At 35.8% G+C, this 10,794-nt stretch overlaps 2 protein-coding genes across 2 annotated transcripts; one reads left to right on the plus strand and one right to left on the minus strand.

The window, feature by feature from the left end:
* The first annotated feature begins 238 nt into the window (after window positions 1-238).
* Window positions 239-3,033, plus strand: LOC106718533 (cytochrome P450 18a1). The gene is made up of 6 exons (XM_014512648.2): window positions 239-891; window positions 1,127-1,248; window positions 1,356-1,580; window positions 1,700-1,904; window positions 2,045-2,309; window positions 2,397-3,033. Exons 1-6 carry the CDS (start codon window positions 507-509, stop codon window positions 2,809-2,811), a joined length of 1,617 nt encoding a protein of 538 aa, XP_014368134.2. The 5' UTR covers window positions 239-506; the 3' UTR covers window positions 2,812-3,033.
* Window positions 3,034-3,957: 924 nt separating this feature from the next.
* On the minus strand, window positions 3,958-10,558 carry LOC106718535 (cytochrome P450 306a1). The gene is made up of 8 exons (XM_014512649.2): window positions 10,357-10,558; window positions 8,540-8,864; window positions 8,065-8,210; window positions 7,159-7,358; window positions 6,612-7,062; window positions 6,355-6,501; window positions 5,944-6,118; window positions 3,958-4,167 (listed from the first exon to the last, which is right to left on the minus strand). Exons 2-8 carry the CDS (start codon window positions 8,856-8,858, stop codon window positions 3,986-3,988), a joined length of 1,620 nt encoding a protein of 539 aa, XP_014368135.2. The 5' UTR covers window positions 8,859-8,864; window positions 10,357-10,558; the 3' UTR covers window positions 3,958-3,985.
* Between the last annotated feature and the right edge of the window lie 236 nt (window positions 10,559-10,794).

The raw sequence follows: 10,794 nt of genomic DNA on the forward strand, positions 1-10,794 counted from the left end.
ACTTTTGGGAGGTCAGCATCAAAGTCAAGTGTCTAACAATGCACAGATCGTATAATCGAGACATGCACTGCATTTCGTATTTGCTAAATATAACATTGTTTCAGAATTTTTATTAATTTATTTTATTCTTTAAGTTATTTTCCATAGTTTCAATTTGAAAAAATGATTTTACATCGCAAGTTTCTCTTATTAAATTTCCGCCGTTGCTGAAATCAAAAGTGGTCTACGAAGAGAACGCTACGCGGTTCGTAGCGGTGAGCGATGGAAAAGCGGCGGAGAGAGGAGGCCCGGTGGGACGAGCCTGCGCGCGCGCCACCCCGCGCGTATTTATTGGCAAGGCCACGCCAGCGGCGCGCCAGTGCGCAAGAGTCGCTCGCACGCGATATACAATCACGACGCAGCGTTCACCACTTATCGTCGCGATCTACGCTGCGCGCTAATGTTTCGTTCCGTATCTCAATATACGTAGAGTCTTTCTTTTTATCCGTTAAATAAAAGCCGCAAACATGTTATCAATATTCACAAACTCTAGAATTTTATGGGGGCTATGGCAGATCGTGTGCTACAGCTCGACGCGAGCTACGTTACCTCTGGTGCTGGGTGTGGTGCTAGTGTACCTCACGGCGTGGCTATTGGTCCTGATCCGGGAGACGCGCAAACTGCCGCCAGGCCCGTGGGCACCTCCCATCGTGGGCTACCTGCCCTTCCTTGGTGTTCGGCATAAAACGTTCCTGTCACTCGCGAGAAACTATGGTCCGTTGTTCTCGGCTCGACTGGGCAACCAACTGACGGTCGTCCTCTGCGACTACAAACTCATCAGGGAAGCGTTCCGTCGCGAAGAGTTCACCGGTCGCCCTAGCACACCACTCATGCATACGTTGGATGGTCTTGGTAAGTTTTACTCCGAATCGAAATTAGAATAATTTAATGCAGTAATTCAATATGCTCCACCTTTTTTATCTTATAAACATTTAAAATTATATACACAATTTTCATATATTTATGAACACAATAGTGCAGATTTTTTATCAATGTGATGTAAAAAGTGATAAGAAGGCCGAGTGCTCGCGTCCCCGCAGAGCCCATATGCAGAACGCAATGTCAATAAACGCTTCATTATGTGCAGGTATCATTAATAGTGAGGGCCGCCTGTGGAAAAACCAACGCCGGTTCCTACATGAAAAGCTTCGCGAATTCGGTATGTCGTACATGGGCAACGGCAAGAAAATCATGGAAAGTAGAATTAAGGTCAGTATGCGAGGCAAAGAAAAGTGAAATTTTTATACAAAAATTTCAACGAAGAGTTAACGGCGCGTAAATAACAGTTATACTAATTAAATCGTTTTAATTCGCAGAGTGAAGTTTACGAGCTGATAACTAACTTGCAACGCACGGAAGGCGCGCCCGTAGACGCGAACCCGTTGCTCGCTTTGGTCGTATCGAATGTAATTTGCGGTATCACGATGTCCGTACGCTTCAGTCACGGCGATTTACGCTTCGAGAGGTTAAACCATCTCATTGAAGAGGGCATGCGGCTATTTGGCGAAATACATTACGGAGAATACATTCCATTATACAACGTACGTATTTTATCTATTATTATTTTCGTATTATTATTTATTATTACTATTTTCGTCTTGAATTTTCACTTAATTTACGTTTAAAAATAAAATTATTTAATTTATATTATCCTTTTTAGTATCTACCCGGAAAGGCACTTGCACAGGAGAAAGTTGCCAGAAATCGTGAAGAAATGTTTGCTTTTTATCAAACTCTAATAAATGAGCATCGCGACACTCTCGATCTTGATAACGCCAGAGATCTTATCGATGTTTATCTTATTGAAATTGAAAAAGCGAAGAATGAAGGCAGAGAAGGCGAACTTTTTGAAGGCAGAGATCATGGTATGTATACATTACCTACTTTCAATAAAGCCCATTTCTTAGGTACAAATTTTGTGTTTTTTTATTAAAATCCTATATATCAAAATTGTAAAAAAAAACTCTCTCTCACTAAAAAAAATAACACTAGAATTTATTTTCAGAACTACAAATCAAACAAATTCTTAGTGACCTGTTTTCGGCCGGTATGGAAACGATCAAATCTTCGTTGCTGTGGATGATTGTGTTCATGCTTAGAAATCCCGAAGTCAAAAGGCGAGTTCAAGAGGAATTGGATAGCGTTATCGGAAGCGATCGTATTATCACAGTTGAAGATATGCCAGACCTCGTATATACAGAATCAACAATCTTGGAAACGTTGCGGATGTCAAGCATCGTACCTCTCGCGACTACACACTCGCCAACAAAGTAAGTATTTTAAAACAACAAAAATGATTAAATGGTGCCTTATCTACTTCACTACATGTTTGATAACTAAATATTTTTTCTTAACAGGGATGTCAACCTAAACGGCTACAGGATCCCTGCAGGCTCTCAAGTCGTACCTCTTATAAACTGCGTACACATGGACCCCACCCTCTGGGAAGAACCGAGCAAGTTCAACCCGAGCAGATTCATCGACGAAGCCGGCAGAATTAAGCGACCGGAGTTCTTCATGCCATTCGGAGTGGGTCGCCGAATGTGTCTAGGTGACGTTCTCGCCCGTATGGAGATGTTCATGTTTTTCGCGACCATCATGCACCAGTTCGACATCCAAATGGAAGCGGGTGCTGCTCCTCCTTCCTTGGAAGGTACGGTCGGAGCAACAATTTCACCGCAATCGTTCCGCGTGCGCTTCTTGCCACGCTTGATAAACGCGGCAAATCTTGCACCCGATCATCCCCATTTGCGCCATGTCGGAGCTCACTAGAACAGCTCCTATTGCCGCCATGGGCGTACCTAGGATATTTACTAGATAGCTATGTATAATGATTTCGACGCTACAATATTTCGATCACGCACCATCTCGATGTTATATTACAGCGCTTCAGAATTTGCGAAGTCTTAGCAACACCCTAGTTACGCTCATGTTTGCCAGAAAAACCCACATACCCACCAGTATTCAATGATCACTCGTTTTAGAGCGTATCGATGACAATTAAATTAAGTTTTTTATTATATAAGTGATGATATCGCAGGAGCGATAGTCGAGGCTGTGCATAAAGTGTTCAATTACATATAGACCGACCTTTTTATTTTAGTTTATATATTATACAGTAAATTCCCATCGTTGAGATTATGAATTCTTACGACTGCAGTATTATGAGTTTGCGATCTGTGAGAACGGTTTCAATCGCATGCATTGTATGGAACAGTTACATAAAGAATATTTGATTTGTCGAAGTCTTAAAGTCTAGTTTCCTATACCAAAATAATTGTTTATTCTAGATCATTATTTATTAATAGGTACATACCATTTGTGTGAGTGTTTCAGTTGAATGTGATCTCAGGTTGCGTTGCATATGATTTTGTATTTGTTAAGATTTCAACGTGTTCATCTTTTTAATAGTTTTAATGTATTTTGTACCTATCATGCGTAATATATGTGGAAACATTCCATGGTAGTGTAGAACCAACAACTAGTCTAAGAGCGGCAGTTAACGTCTCTGTAAGTTCTATATTGTTATTTCCTCGTAACTCGAATGACTCATTAAATTGTTTTTCAAAACACAGTTTGTTAGCAACAAAGTTGCATATAAAAGGAAAATTTACAATTGTAACTAATAGCAGTTTGCTATTACTCCGCCCGATACTATAAAAGTACCATTTATATTGTTACGCTTTGTAAATAACGCTTATTTTTAAGTGATTTTAAATGTAGTTTTTTTATTAAATATAAACAATGAATTCGCAAAAATATTAAACCATTTTCATTAAACCTTCTCCTCCTCCTTGAAATAAAATATAAATAATAAATAACTAACTAGAGGTTCAATAATAAAACACATTTTAATACAATTTATTTTTATTAATAAACACACAACTAAAAATAATAAATGCATTAATTAAGCACGCATAAAACTTTTCTTCGTGACTGTACCGACCTAAAGCGGTACACAGACATACAGTTTTTTTGGCGGCGTCATTGTGACCCCGACCGTGCCTTGCATTTCCTCTTCAGTGGGAGGTTCATCGGCTAATCGTACGCGCATATGGCGGAACAAACGGGTTATCAAACCACACGACATCATACGAGAAAGTTCATCTCCCGGACACATTCGCTTTCCTAAAATAAAAATAACCTTTTAAGAAATCAACATTAACTATAACAGCAACACTCAGATTATGCTATTAGCAATAGTTACATAATATTCGTAGAAAGAACATCAAATCATTTAACAAGATAAACCTACATAGAGGTACAGACATTGACACATTTATTATTAAATGTGATAAAGTAAATTACGAATGATTAAAGAAGGACGTCATGCAGTCTTATAAATAACTATCTGTCGCCTGCGACTCCTTCCACGCGACATTTAATAAAATAGTAGTGTATGTGTTCTTCCAGACTGTGTTCTACATATTTGCCAAATTTTATCAAGATCCGTTAAGCCGTTTCGAAGATACCTTCATACAAACATCCATCCATCCATCTAAACAATCGCATTTATAATATTAGTAAGAAGAAGTGACATCTTCTATATATATAAAAGAAAGTCGTGTTAGTTACACTATTTATAACTCAAGAACGGATGAATCGATTTGACTGAAAATTGGTGGGCAGGTAGCTTAGAACCAGGAAACGGACATAGGATAATTTTTATCCCGTTTTCTATTTTTTATTCCGCGCGGACGGAGTCGCGAGTAAAAGCTAGTTACATATAAAGTTATAAACAAACTAAAATAACCAATTTAAAAATATAGATATAGTCCTTTATAACAACTATATCTTGATTTAAAAGATTATATTATTTATTTTAAAAATTATTTGGCTAATACTCTATTATCAGTACTTACTGGGATACTTAACCTGGGATATCTTTAACATCTCTCCGAGCGAAGCTAGGAATTAGGTACTATAGATATGTACAACATCTGTTTACTTTCCTTATGCACCAAATGTGAAAGGCAGAGAGGCTAATAAGAAAGCGTGCTTAACGAAAGGCAATTCGCTAAAGAGGCTTAATCGCGAGTAACAGTATATAAAAAGTCAGTTAATTTAGAAAATAGGCCTTATAACTTCCGTACGATTGCAGAAAAAATTCATATCGCTTACTTAGTTATGCAATCAGAAGTAAAAGTTTTGAAGAACGTCAGCATTTACGAGTAAAATTATAGGCCTATAATCGTTTTGCAACCTTAACAATTTATCTTTTAATGTTTGAATTGTTCGTTATTTTTTATTTATAGCGTTGCATATTTTATAAACTTTACACTATCTTTTCTTAAACTTATTTAGTTTAAATATGTAATAATGAAGCACTAAACAAGATGACTCGTACCATTCCAACCTTCTGCGGTCACAATAACCCAACTTAAAGTACATTTAGACCAGCCGTGGCAAAGCACCAGACTGGTAAATGTAATGTAACATAATTTACTTCTGTGTCTAACATAAACTTTTTACGTGTATTCATAATATAATAAATAGTATAATAATGAATACACCTTCCAAACTTAAATTAACACAATCATGATAACTATGTAATTAGTACTCGTATATTAAACAAGTCGAGAAAATATCTAAGACATCGTGAGTGACGATACAATTTGATACTTTATTGTTAAAATGTCTGTAGGAACGAAGTAAACTAACGACGAAACGAACTATGAATGATTGTCTTTTGTCTATCCTCTAATATAAATGAACAAATTGACATATATATGTGTATATACTGTACACTTAACACAATAAAAATAATTACTACCTTGACAAATTGTGAACCTGGAAAAAATGATGTCGTCACTTTTAACCACATTATAGCAAAAATAATTTGGAATCTTTAAAAAGATGTAATTCCATGTAGACGTTATTAAAAAAGAATAAAATAAAAATGACCTGTTTGAAAAGGTATGAATTGTTGCGGCTTCAATAAATTTCCGTCTTCATCTAAGAACCGACTGGGTTTAAATTCCTCGGGATCCTCCCAAACATCAGGGTCCATGTGCATCGCCCACTGCAGCGGCATTACCATAGCGCCTTTCGGAATTCTGTATTCGCCCAAATATGTATCCTGAAATTAACATAAGTACGTTGTTAAGGTACAAACTTTATAAACTATGAACAGTACGTGCAGGGCTAAAGTATCCTACTCCTCCTAAAGTAAGTACTCCTGTTTCCATATTTGTAGTTAATTATTTCTAATTATGAAACAGTGTAAAGAAAAAATATGAATATCTCAAGTTCAAATAAAGAACCAATTTAGCAATACGTATATCAAAAAGGCATAGCTTAGAGAAAAACATTTACTTCAGTGCATCCATGAGGAATGCCAACGGGCACTATAGATCGAATGCGCTGCGTCTCACAAATGGCCGCCATTAGACGAGGTAACTTTGTATAATCACTATCATTATCATCAATTAAAACGGATAAGATCTCACGACGCACAGTTTCCTGCAAAAACATTGTCACAATAGGGCATGAATAAGTTGAGAAATTAATTTACATATTTAATTAAAAATAAAGAGCTTAGGTGACAAGTGTAGGTACATAAAGATCTGTACCTGTTCTTCCGGGTGCAGAGCCATATACAACAAAAACCAGGCGAGAGTAGTCGACGTAGTATCAAGGCCTGCCCCGAACATGTCTGCGAGTAGATAAAACATCTGTTCATCTGTCATGTACTTTGCAGTCTCAGCGTTGTTGTCGAACCGTTTCTTTTGTTCCAAGAGGAAATTGTCTAGAATACATTCACCATCTGTCGGTATAAGAATTTCGGGATCGAAGTAATGCTCCTCCTTTTCTGACGCGTGTTTGCTGTACTTTATACATTTTATAAAGCCTTTGGGATGCTGTTTGAACAGATTTTCATGTAAGGGATATTTGGCACCTTCGGGAGCTTCAATTTTTAGAACTTTGCGTCGCATTTCAATAATAGCTGCATAAAGAGCGTGAGTTTGGGCTTGACCACGTATTAGAATTCTCATCGTATTTTGAATGGATTGTGAAAAAAATCTAAAATTAAAAATAGGGTTATCAGCGACAAAAAATCTAAATCTTAATATTTATAGATATTACATATTATCAAATTTAAATTATTAGTATACAGACCGAATAAAAGGCAAAAAGTTAACCACTCCGGCAACACCCATTTCATGACTGCCTTCTTCTTGTATTTGTCTGAACCATTTCCATGTTTTATCGTCAGACGGGTATTTGTAACCAAATATAATCTCATTTACAACGTTCCCCAGTGAATTTTTTAGCATAGATGGTAGATCAATTGGGGCTCCAGAAGCTTGTTTGACATTCTAAAATTTAAATCAGCTGTATTATCCCGAAGAATCAAATGTAAAATATTGCTAAATAAGCATCGCACCACAGTGACGGCTACCTTGTGCGCAAGCGCATTATAAAAACAAAAGTGGGGATCGTGTTTTTTTGCTGTGAGTCTCGGTAACATTTGTCAGTGCCATTAAAAGGTCACTTTCAAGAAATAATATAGGTGTTTTTAATACTAACAAAAAGTTAGTATTAAAAAAAACGAAATTAAGACTTGGCACGTAACGCATATTACGTGAAAGTGTATATATGTACATCTATATTCATAATATTAGTAATAAAAATTTTAATATTGGTTATTCTACATGTTAAAAGGTTTTTACGATTTGACTTCAGACTCTTTTTCGTATGAATTGAATTTCGGCTGATACAATGCTTCAAAATTCATTAATTCGAATCAACCTATAACATTTCAGAGGGTAAGTCACAGATTTTCTTTACTATATAGCTTAGTTCCGAACTTCCTATTCTATGTTATTTCACACCAAACTTAAACATATACATTATCATTAATAAAATTGAAGTGTCTGTATGAACACATGATTTATTTACGTTGCTGATAACAAAAAATAAAGTTTTAATATTTTTGTTCGTTTGTCTGTCATGTTTTTTTAATAATATTAGTTATTAGTAGTATTAGTTATTAGTATTAGTTATTAGTAGTAGTTATAATACTTGTAGTAGTTCGTTAACGCCGACGGCGATTCGTCGCTCCAACTTCTCGCGGGACACGCTGTACTTGCTCATACCGAAGCTTTTCAACCACATCATCACCAGTTTACGTTGATCCTTCCATAATCCACCCTCAGCACAAATTATACCTTAAAATATTACAATATATGAAGGAACTATGTTTCCTAACAACTTAATTTTTTTAAGATTTTTGTACGATGGTCAGGTCCTTGATTTTGATAGCACTAAGAAATTAAGTTTTATATCATCAAAAGATTGATCAGGTTAGCATTACTCTGTAAACGGTACTTAAAATGACTTGAAATACTGTTCTTGACAAAGTTGTGATTCTTTAAAATGAGAATAATAAAATAAAAGAAATGATAAAGTGTATCAAACCATTGTGCTATGAGATATTTATGATGATAAAAGTAACAGCTGAACGTATTACGTTTTTCTATTGTTATGTGTAACTTACCATTTCCGTGCATGATACCATGCGTCAAATAAAGTGGAGCTCGTCCAGAGAATGCTTCCTTTGCGAATGCTTCTCTAACTAATTTATGATCGGACAACACTACTGTGTACACGTTGCCCATTGATATTCCATATATTGGGCCAAATTGTTTGGCGACCTTCGTTAAAGTGAGATGAGGCTGATTCCGATCAATGAATGGCAAGAATCCCACAATGGGTAATCCCCAAGGACCTGGAGGTAAGCTGCGCCATTCCTTCATCTTCTTACAGATCCAAAATCCAAGTACGAAAGTAACTAGCCATAGAAATATAAAATCCATCTTGTGCTGAAATAAATATTTTCTTTTGATCCATATTCCTTTATTAGTGAGATAATTAGCTTTTAATTACACAAATAAACAGTTTTAACTTCTATTCTACTTTCACCAACTGAGAAGGTATATGGTGCAGTAAGCACGCTAAATATGTCTTCAATTTTGATGACGAGCCGTTAATAATGAATCCTTCGTTTCATTTGGTTTTCAGCAAGCACTCTTGAATATTTATCACTTAACTAATAAAGCTATCAGTATTTTCCGTATTGCAGAATAATTAAAACACAAGCAAAAAAACTAGTTTTAATGGATAAATTATATTATCATTTAGAAGATGAAAGAAACTACATGGTTGTTGAAACATTTAATCGAATTAGATTTTTATTATTTTCCCATTTAGAATTGTACACACGGGAATGTTATTTGGAATGGAAATATAATGAGGAATGTTAATGGAAAAATTTGTTAGTTAAAGCCTCGTAGAAAAAAGTCTTATTAGCATAGAGTAATAAATTTAATCTCTAAGTACACATGTACAAGACCCGTTAGGCCCTTCGTACACAAGGCAACGTAAATCTTCGAACGTAATATTGCGCGCTTGCGTCACGAATATCGCGTTGCGCGCGCTTCGTACACACAACGTTGAATCGTCGACGCAAGTTGTCTAACTACATTTAACTGTCTAGATTTGCTCAGCCATCTTGAAAATCATAGCGACTTTTTTGACAACGATCTTGACAGCGATTGCGAGCGACTGGTTTTGGACGCTAAAAACACAAATGTCGGCAACGCGTACCTGTGTGACATTGTAATGCGTAAGTCGCTTGGCGCCAAAAATCGCCGAGTTTCAAAGATTTACGTTGCTTTGTATACGAAGAGCCTTAGTCTCTTAGCTATTTTAATGCTATATCGTAATTTATAAAAAGATTATCACCCGTTTTAAACATTGACCAAGATAAAAGACTCGTTTACGTGCCAAATAAGGAACAAAATGTTTGAAAAGTAAATATTTACGTTAGTATAAATGTTCGCTATATGGCCTCAACTTTATCCAAGTTTTTTATCGCGAGAAGATTAACGCTGATACTATAAAAATGCAATATGACCGTCATTAGATAATATACACTAGTTTGTACAGAACGTACATACACATTTTATTTACAAAAAAAAATAATACTTTACAAAATACACTAGCTCCATACAAATTTTTGTCGAGTCGAGTAATGTCGAAAAAATTAAACATAATCTAAAACATTTCATACTATTAGATATTATCTACTTTCATTTTAAACAAATATATAATTTTGTTACAACTTGAAACTTGAAAACATAACAACGTTTTTTGACAGTGTCACTTCCGAACGTATATCTAATCTTTGACAGTATTACCAACATAAACAACTGACAGTTCGCGTGATATCGCTCAAAAGTCAAATGAGAATAAGGAAATTATTTGCTTTCATATATTTACTAATGATGATACAAATTTTATTAATACACTAACCTGTTGTTTGTTCGCAGGTGGTACACGATCTTGAGGAGAATGATGTCACAGCAAGTAAAGACGCGACGTGGGAGCGTTGTGGAGCTGCCGGCACGACACCTATCTGTGTACTCAGTCAACCGAAGCCAGTCGTCACGTGGCCCGCCGCCCGCCGACTGCTGCCCGCGCTCGTCTTTCAGCTTGCTTCACCAAAATTTGTTATTCAATCAATTGGAATTCAATTTATTCCTTTATTTTCAAGTAAAATTTTAATAATTCAAAGTAAGTTTGATATTCTACCTGCGATACTTGCTACCTACAAACTTCCAGGTAGGTTACGAAAAGTACCATAAATAAAATTTTGGCTATTTGTAATTTTTCATGACCTGTTTGTTGTTTTTTATTTTTTATATATTTTTTTTTCAGGTGTGAATATCTTTACAATTCCGTTTTTTGGCT

Source organism: Papilio machaon, chromosome 4 (genome assembly GCF_912999745.1).
Source record: "Papilio machaon chromosome 4, ilPapMach1.1, whole genome shotgun sequence".
Lineage (NCBI taxonomy): Eukaryota > Metazoa > Arthropoda > Insecta > Lepidoptera > Papilionidae > Papilio > Papilio machaon.